Below are 15,803 nucleotides of genomic sequence, written 5' to 3' on the forward strand. Positions count from 1 at the left end.
GAAAAGAAAGAAAGAAAGAAAGAAAGAAAGAAAGAAAGAAAGAAAGAAAAGAAAGAAAGAAAGAAAGAAAGAAAGAAAGAAAGAAAGAAGAAAGAAAGAAAAGAAAGAAAGAAAGAAAGAAAGAAAGAAAGAAAGAAGAAAGAAGAAAGAAAGAAAGAAAAGAAAGAAAGAAAGAAAGAAGAAAGAAAGAAAGAAAGAAAGAAAGAAAGAAAGAAGAAAGAAAGAAAGAAAGAAAGAAAGAAAGAAAGAAGAAAGAAAAGAAAGAAAGAAAGAAAGAAAGAAAGAAAGAAAGAAAGAAAGAAAGAAAGAAAGAAAGAAAGAAAGAAAGAAAGAAAGAAAGAAAGAAAGAAAGAAAGGAAGGAAAGAAAGAAAGAAAAAATTTTTTTGGTTTTTGGGCCACACCTGGCGGAGCTCACAGGTTACTCCTGGCTATCTGCTCAGAAATAGCTCCTGGCAGGCATGGGGGACCATATGGGATGCCAGGATTTAAACCAACCACCTTAGGTCCTGGATCGGCTGCTTGCAAGGCAAACGCCGCTGTGCTGTCTCTCCGGCCCCAAGAAAAAATTTTTTGAGAATGCACAACTGACTCTATTCAGGGCTTACTCTGTCTTTTTTTTCTTACTCTGTTCTTTTTTTTTTTTTTTTTTTTTTTCCTGCTTTTTAGGTCACACCCAGCAGGAACCCCTGGCTCTACGCTCAGAAATAGCTGCCGGCAGGCTCGGGGGACCATATGGAATGCCGGGATTCGAACCACCGTCCTTCTGTATGCAAGGCAAAAGCCTTACCTCCATGCTATTTCTCCGGCCCCCTAGCTCTGTTCTTAGGAATTATTGGAGCACAGGCATGACTCAATCCCAGTGCTATGGGAAGAACCTGTGAAAAAGCTTCAGGAACTAAGACAAAGGTCTTGAAACAGTTTGGCTGGGAGCCAATGGCCTGGTACATAGATCCATTGACCTGGATCATCTGTGCTTTGCTTAGACCAAGCTGTCCCTTGTGCAGGCAACTCTGTCTGCTCTTCATCATCTTGCAACAGGCAAGCATCCTTGTCTCTGCTCCGGTTCCTCCTGAACTCTATGATTAACTCCCTGTTGCCTCATATTAGTTCCGCTTTTGATTAATCATGTCCCAGGTAGGCCATGTGCAAGGCAAACACCCTACCCAGGTACTATCTTTCTGATGCTGCATAGGCATTTCTTTTTTGTCTGTTTTGGGGCCACACCCAGTTGAACACCCAGATGTTCAGCTTATTTCTGGCTCTGCACTCAGGAACCACTCCTGGGGTTACTTGGGGGACCTCGTGAAATGCTGGGGATCGGTCTCTGGTTTGCTGCATGGAAAGCAAATGCCTTTCCCACTGTGCTACCACTCCAGCTGAAGAAGCGGAAGTTTGTTGAAAGGAAGGACAGTGTGCACAGGGTGTCAGAGACTGACTTGACCATGTAGTTTCTCAGAACAGCGTGAGCCTTTGAGCTGCTATGTAGCTGATTGTAAAATCACCCCACGCATCATATGTCCAATCCCAGGTGAACGAGTCTGAATAAAGGTCCTGCATGAAATAATCCAGACCAGGCTGAGGGTGAGACATGTGTAGTCTGGCAGTCTTCTACCTAATATGGAGCTCACTGCCTGTCAGAACTACCATTTTTATTGAGTATAGAGATCACCCCCTGGGAGGGGCAGTTAACCCACCCAGGTTTACAAGTAAGAAGATCTTTGTTTTGGGTGAAACCTAGTTGTAAACAAATAGATATAGCATTGGCTCTGGCAGCACTGCATAAAGCATAGAAGTTATCAAGATGTTTTGCCCACAGAACTGTTTCTATTTTCTGGTTGAGGAAGAGTGTTGGTTTTTGCCCTGACTTAGCCTCTGGGGCTGCAAAATATGAGAAGCAATAGGGGCCAAAGTGATAGCACAATGGGCAGGGTGTTTGCCTTATAAGTGACTGACCCAGGTTCAATCCCCAGCATCCCATGTGGTTTCCTGAGCCTGCCTGGAGTCATTTCTGAACACAGAGCCAGGAGTAACCCCTGATCACCACCAGGTGATCAATATGAACAATATTTCTCTTTTTTTGTTTTGGGTCACAACCATCATGCTCAAATATTACTCCCAGCTCTGCACTTAGGAATTATTCTTGGCATGCTTGGGGACCATCTGGGGTGTTGGGGATCAAACCCAGGTAAGCCATGTGCAAGGCAAGAGCCTTTCCTGCTCTGCTGTCTCTCTGGACCCTCCAAACAATATTTCTAACTCTAACTGAGGCACCATCTACAGATTGTGCTAAATTTAAAGGCAGTCATGCAAGGAAGTTTGTTTGGAGGGTAGAATGGACTAGGTCTGTCTCCACTTAACTGACCAGGGAAACTGAGGAAAACTCCTTTACTCAGATCCTTGCATTGAACTCTCAGCCTGATTGGCTGAGTGTCTCTGGGAATATCTCTGAGTATCTCTGGGAATGTCTCTGAGTGTCTCTGGAACCCCAGAGCCTGCTTAGGAGCTTCTTACCAAGCAAAAATAAGGCTAATAGGGGCCGGGAAGGTGGCGCTAGAGGTAAGGTGTCTGCCTTACAAGCGCTAGCCAAGGAACGGACCGCGGTTCGATCCCCCGGCGTCCCATATGGTCCCTCCAAGCCAGGGGCGATTTCTGAGCACATAGCCAGGAGTAACCCCTGAGCGTCAAACGGGTGTGGCCCAAAAACCAAAACAAAAAAAAAATAATAAATAAAAAAAATAAGGCTAATAAGCAAAAGCAAATACATACAAAAGGATATTTTGAGGGGCTAGAGAGATAGCATGGAGGTAGGGTAGCGCACAAGGCAGACGACTTACGGCTTTTGCCACTGCTCAGGCCCCTGATCCCTGCAATCTCTTATAGTTCTCTAACCCCAAGCCAGCAAAGTGATTCCTGAGTGCAGAGACAGGAGTAAGACCTGAACAGTGTCACAAGTGTGGAGAAGGAGAAGGAGGAGAAAAAGAAAGAGGTGAAAGGAGGAGGGAGAGGTGACGGAGGAGGAAGAGGAAGAGGAGAGGGTTCCCCGTTATTACCAGGTGAGCACCTCGATTCCTGTGGGCAAGAGGAGCCTCCATCAGGCACTACTTATCTCGATCCCAGGAAGCCAGTCACTGTGCCCTGCTCCAGGAGGAAACTGAGTCTTGGGAATTGTGCAGTCATAATGGGTCCTCCCAGGCCCTCTGCACTGGCCCTAAGCATCACCCACTCGCATCCTTTCGTGGTCCACTCTTCAGTATAGGTGCACACTGGAGTAAACACGGACCTTTGGTGCTGATGGGAGCAGACTCGATCTGGCAATGCTCATTTATGCACATTCTAGGGCCACACAGCACTGGTGGAGGATGACATGCCCGACTGAATGCTCCACCATTGTTTCTCGTTATAATGCTGGCTAGTGGTCATCACACAGATCTGCTTTGGTGTCAGGATGTTGCTTCCAGAGTCCCAGACATTAGAGGCCCCACAGCATTGACAATGAAGTTGCCTGAACATAGGTGGGGACTCTGAGGATCAAACTTGAGACCTCACATTTTACAAGGAAGGTGCTTTAGCAACTGAAATGTCTCCCTGCCTGCTTGGTACTATAATTTTGGGAGAGGTTCCAAGGTACAAATGTGCTCCTTGGTTTTGGACGATTTTCTATTTTTTCTTTTCCTTTGGCCTTTGTATATCTGCAGGATGAGCTAACTGGGCACTGACAAAAGAAAACAGACTCTCAGCCAACCCAAAACCTGGAAAGTGGGGGCCGGAGAGATAGCATGGAGGTAAGGCGTTTGCCTTTCATGCAGGAGGTCATCGGTTGAAATCCCGGCGTCCCATATGGTCCCCCGTGCCTGCCAGGAACAATTTCTGAGCCTGGAGCCAGGAATAATCCCTGAGCACTTCCGGGTGTGACCCAAAAACCACAAAAAAAAAACAAAAACCTGGAAAGTGCTTTTAATGTCACTGTCCATTTTGTTTGCATATTTGGGGACCACACCCAGCTGGGTATAAGGGTTTCTCTGGCTTTCTGCAGGGATCACTCCCGGCTTGCTTGGGGGGGGGGGTACCTTATGGCGTGCCGAGGATGAAACCATGCCCTGAAGATCTCTGTTCTCCAGTGAGGAGAAAGTCTTCACTGCTGGCCTCCAAAGAGCCGAATTGAAAGAAACTAGCACAGTAAATGTTTGGGACTCGGATGACTTTCCATTGGCCCAGAACTAACAGAGATCTCACTTTCTGAGTGGCTGGAGCATTTGGGGGAATTTCCCAGTCTGGTTGGAACAAATGCTGGAGTAGAGAGAGTCTGGGGAATTGAAGAAGACTGCTCCTCCTTTCCAGCGACCTGGACCTTCCACACCTTGACCTGTTGACGCACTTTTCCTCCAATTGGTGAGATCAGCAGGATGTGAGCAGTTTCCCAACTCAGGGAACTGAAGTCCACGGACTCCGTCCTCACCCAGTGACAAAGCAGTGGCATAGATGTCAGAGTCATGCCTGCCCCCCTTGGATTGTCAGGGCAGAGCAGGAAAGGGGGAGAGCAGCTGGGGTGGGACAGGGTGGGGCACAGGGGTGCTGCAATTGGAGGTCCAGAGGCAGGACCCCCAACTCCTTCTGCAACCTCACAGCTACAGTGGCCCTCGAGTTGGGTTGGGTTTAGATTTATCTCACTATGGGGGTGCAGAAGGGGCCCCATTAAGAGTATACTGTGGTTTGGGGCTGGAGCAATAGCAATGCTGGTTGGGCATTTTGCCTCGCAGGATACCGACCCAAGTTCAATCCTCAGCATCCCATATGGTCCCCTGAGCCTACCAGGAGTGATCCCTGAGCACAGAGCCAGGAGTAACCCTGAGCATCACTGGGCATGGCTCCAAAATAAAAATTTTACAAAAGAGGTAAAGTGTGGGCTATGAGTGTATAAGTTAGAGCTTTGTCTGCTTGGGGTCACACTGGACCTTTCCTCCCTCCTGTTGCCCACTCGGGTCAGTTTTGGGGCTCCCTGGCAGATGACCAACCTTCATCCAGTGGGGTGTCCCCACTCCCATCGCATGTGAGGGTTCTGGAAGTTTCTCTGCATGAGTGCTGGAGACCTAGGAGGGGCTGAGTGTCCCCACAATCTGCAGGGTGGAACAGTCCCCAGGGTCCCAGGTCCCAGGGGTGTGGACATCTGTGGTCCTGGCAGGTCAGGTCCCTGGTCACTGGAGTTGGGAGTGAAGGGTTGAGAATGAAGGGGTGAACCTGGACAGAAAGCAAAGAGGTGCTGGGGGCCTGGGCCACCACTAAGCTAGTACAGCCCCCCTCCACAAACACACCCAGACCGGTGTTCCCTTCCGAAAGACCCAGACGCGCTCGCTCTGTGCCACTCTCCAGCCTCTTCAACTTGGGGTCACCCAGCAACTTTGGCTGCCTGGACACCCCCTTAGTAGTCCTCTCCCCAGGCTCAGCCTCCACGCTGCTGCTGGACCCCAGTCCACTTCAGATCCAGGCCGGGTTTCCTCCTTGTCATAGGCACCAAGCCCGAGAGCCTCTGGGATGAAGCCACTGGCACAGCCAAGACCCAAACCCAAACCCGCCAAACCCGCTGCACCCCAGAGCGCAGGGACCGCACAGACAGCGGGTACATGGATCTTTGAACTCCGAGAGGTTAGCCTCCAAAAGGGACCCCTGGGTTTGTTTCGTGTCTCAGCATCCCGGACTCCAGCTTGCGCGCTCTACAGGTAGGGGACCCCTTGAGAAGGCTGGCGCCCCTCCATGAATCCCAGAGGAGGGAGATGGGGGGGAGCCCCCAAGAGTCCAGCCTTCCTCCCAGGTGACCGAGTTCACTCGCTCAGGTATCCCCATGTTTTTCTCGCCATCACTACCTCATCCCACCTCCTTGTCGCCCTGCTCTCAGCTGTCACAGCAATTGGGTGTCTAGGGGTGGGTCCCCCAAATGGAGAGTGTCCCACCGACCCTCTTCCCCTCCAAGAAAGAACCCCTGCAGTCTCCCTCTTCCCCATGGTGACCTTTTGGGGTACCCCACTCCCCACACCTCTCCTGGGTCCACTTCCCCAGCTGGGTCTTCCTGGGGTGCATGCCCATTCTGGGGTGTCTGTGTTCTCCCAGCCGTCACCTCGCTTTCATTCCCCCCATCTCAGTATAAGGAGTGTGTCACTCCGCTTCATTATAACGGTTCCCTAGGGAAGGGGGTCACACAGGGACTCTTTTTTTTTCCTCTTTGCCATCTACTGGGCTCTACTGAGTCCCGAGATGCCATCACCGAGGATCCCCCACCCCTGTCTCCTCCTGCCAGTCTTTGTCTCCCACCGGCAGCCAGTCGGGTCCCCCCCACACACACCCAGCTCTTGCTTTGTGCCGAAGCCTCTTTGTCCCTGCTTGTCCAAGGGACCCCCAAGCTGCCCCTTCCAGCTCTGAGCATCAACCTTGAGCAGCAAGATTTCAGCTGTGTGGGGGTGCGGGTGTGGGAGGGGGTGGCTCCAGCCACTGCCTCCAGTCGGGCCACCCTCTGCGCCCCAATCCCATGTCTCCGGAAGAGCTTGGGAGAAAGCTCAGAGACATGCAGCCGCTGCTCATCTTCCTGAGAAGCTCCCCTTCCCACCTCCATAGTTCCCCCCCCCGACTGGTCTCAGAGCCTCTGCCTGCTGGACCCCTAAGGGGGTGAGCCCAGGAGCAAGGGGGTGAGTGCCAGGTTCATAAGGGATCAGGGCAAAGGATTCGCTTTCAGGGTTTAGGAATCTGGGGACCCACACCTACCCAAAAGGGATAGGAAGAAAGAGAGAGAGGTGAGGATAATTGCTAGTTCTTCCTCCTTTTCTGGGAGTCTGAGAACTGCCCCCACTTAAAATAACCCCCAGCCCGGAAACCTTCTTTGGAATAGGCTCGTGGGCCGCAAAGGAAGCTGGGAGGGAGGCGGGACTGTTGCAAGGCTTCATCCAGCTTTTTCCATTGACAAATTTCTCCCATCATGACTTCTTGACTGAGAGCCCTGTGAAGTGCTTGTTGGAGTAACCAGCTTGCATTTTCCAGGACCAGATCAGCTGCCGGGGTGTCTGTGAGCTCCTGTTACCCACCCCTACACAGCTTGGTACTAGGGTGTTCCAGAGATGTCCTACAGTCCTACACTAGACTAGGCACAGCCATCACTCACAGTGGGGACACCCTCTTACCCCACACTGGCTCTTGATACAAAGCTTGCCATCAGCTCTCAGGCCGGGTTTTGCTTAAGTGCAGGGAACTGGCCTGGGAGTCTGCATTTGTTCCACTTCTGATTCTGCAAGATCTTTGCTTCTGAGCGTGTCACATTCTGAAATCTAAGGGGGAAATCTGGGAGTTCTCTGTTCATGACCAGGGTTCTCAGGGACCAAGGCTTTTCACCAGGGTTCTTGTCACCTTCCTCAAGCCAGGAGAGCATGCATATGTATCCCCATCAAAGTGAAAATCCAGATGTTCACATCTGATATTTTGTTGTTTTGGGGTCTTTAGGGGGTCCACACTCAGAGCACTCAGGGATTACTCTAGCAGGCTGGAGGAGGTATATGGGATGCTGGAACTCAAACCCAGGTCAGCTATGTGCAAGGCAAACACTCTCCCCACTGTGCTGTTGACTTTGTCCTATGAAGATCTACGTTTAATGAAGAAGCTGTTTCTGGAATCAGTGCTTCTGACACGCCTCACAGCAGCCATGACACTCACTGTCAGTAGAATGTCCTCCTTCCCAAACCTGGGTCATGTTCTTGTTCTAAGGAGTTGGGACGTGGAGCTAGCTCAAAAGGATAGAGCATGGGGGCCTGACCAATAACATAGTGGGTAAGGTTTTTGCCATGCACATGGCCGATCCAGCTTCGATCCCCGACATCCCATATGGTCCCCATGAGCACTGCTAGAAGTGAGTGATTCCTGAGCATAGAGCCAGAAGAAACCCTTGAGAGCTGCCAGATGTGACCCCAAAATCAAAAAAGAATAAGAAAAAAGAAAAAGAAGGCTGAAGTGCATGCTCAGCAAGCACAAGGTCCCGAGTTTGATCCCTGGAGCAAGCTTGATCCCTGGTGCTGTCTAACTTCCCAGAACTGCTCCAGTGTCCCTCAGCACTTCGGGGCCTGCGCAATGCCACACTGCTGGAACAGAGTGTTGACTTTCCCAGTTTCGCTGGTCGCTGGACTCCCTAAGCATTGCTCAGGAGCACCTAAAATAAAATAAAACAAAATTCAAAAGTCAAACCAAGTCTGTGTCTATGATCACCAAGTGGTTGGGTTGTGAAGCCCCTGATTGTCACTTAATGAGACCAAGTGTTGCCGGGAATACTATTGGACCAGTTTCTCCTATCCCCAGATAGGAGTTATGGGGTATCCCTGTCCCCTCTTGGAACTGTGGGTTAACCAAACCTTAACCCAACTCCCACAGAATGAATCATTACAGATTATCATTGATTGGGAGAGGAAAGGGTGGGGGGCTTTGTGGTTGATGGAGGCAGTCTGCAAGAAGAGTTTCCTCTCAGACCCATCTCTGGGATAGGAGCAGCCAGAGACCAAGAGAGACTCTGAAGAGAAAGTGCAGTGAAATGAAAATTTTAAGCAGAAAAGGAAGAAGAAGTGAGGGAGATGGAGGACCCTCACCTTAGGAGGGATGTTACATGGGTGGTCCTGGTGGACAGTTGTGTTTGCCAGAACCCCAAAAGAACCCCCTTCACGGATAACTACTAAAGGAGCTCAGGAAACCATATGTGGCACAAGGGACTGAATTCAGGTTGACTGCATGCAGGAGAAGCACCTCACCCAGTTCTATCTCTTCAGGGCCCTGCAAAGCCTGTTTCAAAATGATCATCTAATCAGAAAGCTGGGCCCAGGCTTTGCATAAAGGAACCCCATGTTGGGTCCTGTTTACTCCTTTGTTGGTTGTTTGTGTATCTGCAAAGAGCTCTCAGAATGAGAAATTGATTCCCATCCCCTTGTCCCCTTTTGGGGGGAGATCTTAGTAATTTATCTGCAGCAAACAATCCACACAGACAGGGTTAAGGGGTAAAATGTTGGGTGAAGAGAGTCCTTTGTCAGCCTGCTGCTAGCTCCAAAACTCACCTAGAGCCAGCCAGCCAACTCTGGCAAAAGACCCCCAAACACCTCCCTCCCAAACTATTTATTCAGCTTTCAACAGCGCCCCCACCTGGAAGGTCATGGTGAGACAACAGGCAAAGAATAGTCTTATGGAAATATTTTCATATACCACACCCCAGATTTTTGTTTTGTTTTGGTTTGGTTTTGGACCACACCTGGTTCTATACTCAGGAATCACTCCTGGTGGTGCTGGAGATCAAACCTGGATCTGCCACAAGCAACAGTGTGGCTCCAGTCATAACTTTGATCCCCAAGATGGTATGGTCCCCAAACACTGACAGTAATGAGCACTGAGCACTGAGAGAATAGGCCTTGAGTACTGTCAAGTCTTCCTACCCCCAAAAAAAGACCTAAAGCTTTCCACTGAGGAGGAAGATAGAGGCAGGAGGAGAAAGGCAGTTCAGACTAACTTGGGGTGTTTGGGGGCTCTATGAAGACCCTTCTTTGCCCCAGGGCTTGCAAACAGTGCCTGAGAATTGGGAGACAGCTGAAAACTCTACTTGAGGAGTGGAGGTGAGGAAGTTTCTTGCCTTCTACTTCTTTGGAGGGGGGCTGCACTCAGTGGTCCTCAGGGGCTACTCTTGGCTCTTTGGTTAGAAGTCACTCCTGGCAAGCTCGGGGGACCATATGAGATGCCTGGGATCGAACCCAAGTTGGCCACATGCAAGGCAATCGCCTTCTCTGTTGTGCTATCACTCTGGCCTACCTTGTTCTTCTTGAAGAGATTGTGAGCTTCACTGAGATCCTTAGGAATGTCCCTCCATTTGAGGAAACAGTCCAAGACCTGGTTTTGTCTGAGTCGTGGAGGGATTGGAGGAGCAGAGCTGAGCTTCTTCTGAGGACCTGAATGTCTTCCTGAGTTCCTGAGTCAGGTAAAGGGGAGAAGAGGAGCATTGAAAATTGGAGGGCGGGGCCGGAGAGATAGCATGGAGGTAAGGCATTTGCCTTTCATGCAGAAGGTCATTGGTTCGAATCCCGACATACCCCGAGCCTGCCAGGAGCAATTTTTGAGCGTGGAGCCAGGAGTAACCCCTTAGCGCTGCCGAGTGTGAAAGGAAAGGAAAGGAAAGGAAAACGGAAAGAAAAGAAAGGAAAGGACTGGGGGCCTTTCTCCCAAGGACTGCTAGAAAATAGAAGAAAGGGGTGTTTGCCTTGGGTGTTGGGGCCAATTCTGGAAACTGGGACTCTGCTCTCCACACAGGGTTCTCTTTTCTGCAAGGAGGGAAGAAAAGTCCCATGGCCCCCCAGAGAGGCTGAATCACATCAGAGGCTGGTTCTGGGCTTGAAGCTATGACTATCCTTTGGGGCTTTGGGGCCTTTCTGGGCCTGAGGCAGAGGCCAAGCCCTTGACTTTATGGTGGCCACAGAAGGCGATTCTGAGGAGGTGATGGCCTTCTTGAGGTACATCTAGGTGGCCTGAACTACCTTCCTAGCCACCACCACAGCCAACTCAGGAATCCCCAGTGCCCTAGAGCGTTGTTCAAGCACAAAGGCAGAGTGGTGAGAACCGGGACAGGACCAGGTGAGAAGGGGTGAGATCGCCTTTGGGGGGTGCAAGAGGAAGAGTGTGTCTCTGCAGCCCTAGTCCTGATTCATAGGAACCACTTTGGAATAAAGGAGCAGAGGAAAAGAGGGAGAAAAAAGGGGGTCAGTGAAGATAAGGAAATCCTGGGGGAAGAAATAGAGCCGACTTAAAGGGGAGAGGGCTGGGAGCCAATCCCTTCCTATACACTGAAATCTTGCACAAAAAAGACCAGGAGAGCAGGAGCATTAGAGAGGGAACCCCAGGATGAAGTGAAGGGGGGGGGGGGGCATCCCAGCTACCAGGGTTATGACCAACTTCTGGAAGTGGGGCCAATAAAAGGGCGTGGCCACAGCCAGGAAAGAGCCGTGGAGATTGCAGAGACCCTACAAAGCGAATGATCCTTCTGCTGGCTCTGGGATCTGGGGTCCAAGTGCTGGGAGTGCTAGGAAGAGGAGGACAAGGAACCCTGCAAGCTCAGAGCTCTGGCTGAGGTGGTAAGAGCGCTCCCTGATGGCCTCTGGAGTCAGTGCTCAGGATGGAAACTGTTGTATTTGAAAACGCGGCAGGGGTGTGGCCTGTGGCTGGATGCTTTGGCGCTTCTGCTTTCCCGGGATCAAGAGATAGCACCCCGGGGTCACGGTGGTGCGGCTCACCTCGAGCAACCCAAATGGGCCCTGAGACCTGAAAAATTTGCACCGAATCTCCAAACAGGTGAGAAGGACTTTAAGCCTGTCACTCCCATGCCCAGAAAGCTCTCTCTGTGTGTCTCCCTGTGTGTCTTTCTCTGTGTCTGTCTCTCTCTCCTCTCTCTCCCTTTCCTCTGCCGAATGGGGCGTCCCTGAGCCCTCCCTAGACCCTCAGTCCTTACCTAAACCCTAAAGCGCAGAAACTAAGTTCTCGATTTCCACTCTTAGCCCTGACAGAGTCCCCAAGAGCTCAGGTATCCCTTGGGCCCCTCTAGTCTACTCTACTCACCGGGGCTCAATTGCACCCTCCCTGTATCCTCCTGCCTCCCTGAATGGCCTGTCTCCTCCATAAGGGACTCTATCCTTCCCCTGGATATTGCCACCCTTCTCTCCCTTTCTCCTTTCACCCACCTTACAGATCTTGCTTCTCCTGGGGAATCCAGGGACAGGAGGCCTTATCCCTGGCTCCCCAACACCCCACTCCACAGACTTTTTCAAGTCAGTTCTTCTGAGGGGCCTGGTGGGAACCCAAGGATGCAAGGTAGTGACAATATCTAGAGGAGCCTGGCTCACCAGCCTTCTGTGCAGTCCCAAGATCACTGGTGTCCCAAGATTATACTTTTGGAGCAATTCAACACATCAGTGCTGCTGAAGGGGCTGGGCACACGGCTGGCAGTGCACCTTCTCGCCCCTGCCCACCAAGACAGGGGTCGGAGGCAGACGGCCTCCTGCTGTGCCATCCATGCTTCCAGGCAGGACCCTCATCCAGTACTGGCAGTCCCTACCCGCCAAGCAAGAGCAACCTGCACCTGCTGCTGGGCACGCCTGTTCCCATCCCATCTGACAGCAACTACACCAGTGGCACTGCCCCCAACATCAACACTTTCAGCAGTAACAGCACGAAGATTCAGAGCCAGCTTCTCTGGCACTTGTAACACCAGGCCTTGCTTCTTGCCCGACTCAGCATCGTGTACCAGCTTTTCCTGATGCCCAGTTGTGGGCACAGAGAGTTGACTTCTGCCAGGTTGCTTGGGGCAGGGACTGGTCAAGAGTTATATGGCGGGGCCCGGGGAGATAGCACAGCGGCGTTTGCCTTGCAAGCAGCCGATCCAGGACCAAAGGTGGTTGGTTCGAATCCCGGTGTCCCATATGGTCCCCCGTGCCTGCCAGGAGCTATTTCTGAGCAGACAGCCAGGAGTAACCCCTGAGCACCACCGGGTGTGGCCCAAAAAAACAAAAACAAAAAAAAGAGTTATATGGCATTGTACATGCAGGAGACGGACCTCTGAGGCCTCTTAAGTTCTAGGGGAGAGAAATATTAACTTTAGACACACCCTTCCAGAAGAGCCCACAAATGCTCGAATTCGCCCATAAGCATGCAACGCACACCCCCAATAAACAAGACCCACCCCTAAATATGCAAGGCACTTCCATAAACAGGCAAGACCCCGCCTCTAAATATACAGGCCCTGCCCAGGTTGTTGGCTCCCATGTCCCGCCTCCTCTCCCTTTTACCTTTTTATTTACCTGTAGCTCTATGCCCATGCCTGAGCAGAATGGCCAGATTTAGGGGAGCCTCTTGTTTGAAAGATGTTCACTGGTCCAACCTCAGAGGCTGCTGCGGGGCCCAGACTAAATTCTAGCTAAATGCCCCAGCTTTTCCAGTCTGCCCCTCATGGGTGCTAGGCAGCAGCTGCAATAGTCACCTTCTTCCAACCAGGGTCCTGCCCAAGGTTTTCCTTTAACCCTGGGACCCCATTATCATTGTCCTCACTGTCCTCTCCGTCCTCGCCTGGAACTCAGCCCTAGGACCCCGAAATCCTCTGATTTCTTGCCTTTTCTCAGGTCCCTTCCTACTAGGATCTCCAGGACACTTGAGTTCAAATCCGTGTTTCTTTGTTTTTCTTCTGCATCTCCTGACTGGGCCCCCACCTCTTCACAACCCCCTTTCCTGTCCTTGTACAATTAGGAGAGAGACCCTACATAAGATATAGATGTATAATGACCCTCTCCCCAACCCTACATAAGATATAGATGTATAATGACCCTCTCCCCATTCCTGCTTTCAGGAACGTTCCTGAACCTGCCTCCCTTTCATCCCAGTTCCCTCTGACTTTTTGCACCAAGTTGCTTTTGGGCAGGTTCAGCCCCACCCTCAAGCCAGAGGTGGTAATCAGAACGTTCTGGCCAGAAAAATGGAGTATAGGAGGGCAAACCCCAAACTCAGAGCATATAACTGTCCCCAGATTCTAATTAGGATGTTCTAGAGGGATAGGAGCCCTCACTCATCAGTTCTTTCTGCACAACGCTCCCTTCCCACAATTGCTTGACACTGTTTTGCACTTTGAGAGTCGTTCTTTCAATCTACTAGTCCCAGCTGTGTGGGATGGCACTGTCACCAACTCTGGGGTGTTCTATGGCTAAGAGTGCCCTCCTTTGTGTCACTCGTTATGACAGGGGGCTGGGCAGAGGTGAAAACCCAGGTGTCACACCCACACACCCACACATCCAGTCTGGAGGTTGCCTTTGAACCTCACTCTTGATGGTAACTCGAACTTCTTATTATGTAGGGGGACACTTGCTAGGGATTCGCTGGTGGTGAATACAGGCTGCACCGGGGTTGGAATTCAAGCTGTTGGCAGAGGAGGGCGCCAGCAGGTGGAAGAAGATGTGGGGAGAGAGAGAGAGAGAGAGAGAGAGAGAGAGAGAGAGAGAGAGAGAGAGAGAGAGAGAGAGAGAGAGAGAGAGAGAGAGAGAATACCACCTCCTCCCTGTTCCCCTAATCCGGCTTCCTCCCTGCTAAGCATCTCTACCTGGGCTCAGCCACCTGCAGCGCCTGACCATGGGGGTTCCTCCACTCCCAGCCCTCCAACCACTACTCTATCTCAATAAAACAGATCTTTTTTTTTTTTTTTTTTTTTTTTTTTTGGTTTTTGGGTCACACCCGGCAGTGCTCAGGGGTTATTCCTGGCTTCACGCTCAGAAATTGCTCCTGGCAGGCACAGGGGACCATATGGGACGCCGGGATTCGAACTGATGACCTCCTGCATGAAAGGCAAACGCCTTACCTCCATGCTATCTCTCCGGCCCCAATAAAACAGATCTTGACCCAGCCTCTGTATCTCACTTCTTCCACAAGCGGAGGAAGGAGACTAGATCTCCACCGACTTCCACAGCAGCCTGTATTCGCGAAGATCTCCACTGAAGCTAATGACACCAGGGGAGCTGGGGAGAGCTGTTGGCCCAGTGCAACCCCCACCCCACCCCGCCCCCGGCTAGCATGCAGCATCAGAAGCGCTTGCTCAGACCCGGAGGCGGGCAGGCAGCGCTGCGCCCTGGCCAGCCCCCCTTGGGCCTCGCTTTGCTCCTTTGGACCCACCCAGGAGTTTCCTGCCATTAGGATGCTCTGGACTCTTCTCCCAAGTTCCCATGGGCAACCGGCATGCCTCAGCTTCAAGTTCTCGAGTCTCCCGTGATCAGCGCATTCATTTTCCACCTCCCTCACCCCACCCCCTGCGGTGGACACCGCACCCGAGAGAGGTGGGCAAAAGAAACCGGGGTGCCGCCCCCCTCCCGGGATTCGAATCCGAGCTCCGGAGAGGCGCCGCCTGCCATTCCCAGGAGCGCCACGCGGGGGCGCCGTCACGGTGCGGGCGCGTGCGAGGCAGCGCGCGGCGGTGCTTCGGAGTGTGAGTGCGTCTTTGTGTGTCTGCGTTTCTGTACTTGTGTGGACGACACAGGGTGGGGGGTGTCCGGGTGGGATGGGTGCGGGACAACGTGCCTGGGGTGCTCCCCCCAACGATCCGGGCTTTGATGGACGGCGGGGACGGGCGGGTGTGCATTTCTGCGTGTGCCCGGTGCAACCCTAGGAGCCTCCTCGGAGACCCATTTTGGATCTGGGAGGCACAGTCCTTTGGGTTATTGTTTCTTTTTTTTTTTTTTCTCTCTATTTGTAAAGCACCAATGCAGAAGGGATCGGGGCCAGCATCCCGTCCACCCAACTGCAGCCTGGGTTTGGGAGACCCAGACCCAGTGATATTTGTGAGTGGGTGTGTCACAAGAGATAAGTGTGTCTCTGCTGGTTGTGTGTGTGAGAGAGAGAGAGAGACAGGTGGCTGTTGCTATAGACTGGCTCTGAGCCATTGGCAGTTACACACAGTTGCCTTTCTCTTGATTTTTGCGGACCACCTTCTGGGTCCATGTCTGTCTGCCTTTCTGTCTCGCCCAAGGCTGTCTCTCTCCGTGTCTCTCCTTGTCTCTGTCTCTTGCTCTCTCTTCCTTCCTTGGTGACTCATCTCTGCGGCTTTGCCCTCCCCCACTTGCTGGGTCTCTTTTTCCCCCCCTCAGGAGTGGGTGGGGGCATGAGGGAAATGGATCCTGGGGTTGAAAAGCAGATTAAGGACCCCTTTCTTTTTTGCTTATTATTCTCAGACCCACCAGTGGCCCCCAGCCTTCTCCCAGTCTCCATCCCAGGATTCTCACTCCCC

At 51.8% G+C, this 15,803-nt stretch overlaps 1 protein-coding gene across 1 annotated transcript in view; it reads left to right on the plus strand.

Annotated features, from left to right (window-relative positions):
• NAT16 (N-acetyltransferase 16 (putative)) overlaps positions 1-13,397 on the plus strand; it is an 18,895-nt gene extending 5,498 nt beyond the window's left edge. Inside the window, 9 exon segments of the mRNA XM_049788171.1 lie at positions 5,437-5,615; positions 10,441-10,511; positions 10,514-10,605; positions 11,735-11,836; positions 11,929-11,993; positions 11,995-12,094; positions 12,096-12,306; positions 12,309-12,340; positions 13,386-13,397. Of these exon segments, the coding sequence (XP_049644128.1) occupies positions 5,437-5,615; positions 10,441-10,511; positions 10,514-10,605; positions 11,735-11,836; positions 11,929-11,993; positions 11,995-12,094; positions 12,096-12,306; positions 12,309-12,340; positions 13,386-13,397 (864 nt within the window).
• The last annotated feature ends 2,406 nt before the right edge of the window (positions 13,398-15,803 follow it).

This window comes from Suncus etruscus, chromosome 15 (assembly GCF_024139225.1).
Source record: "Suncus etruscus isolate mSunEtr1 chromosome 15, mSunEtr1.pri.cur, whole genome shotgun sequence".
NCBI lineage: Eukaryota > Metazoa > Chordata > Mammalia > Eulipotyphla > Soricidae > Suncus > Suncus etruscus.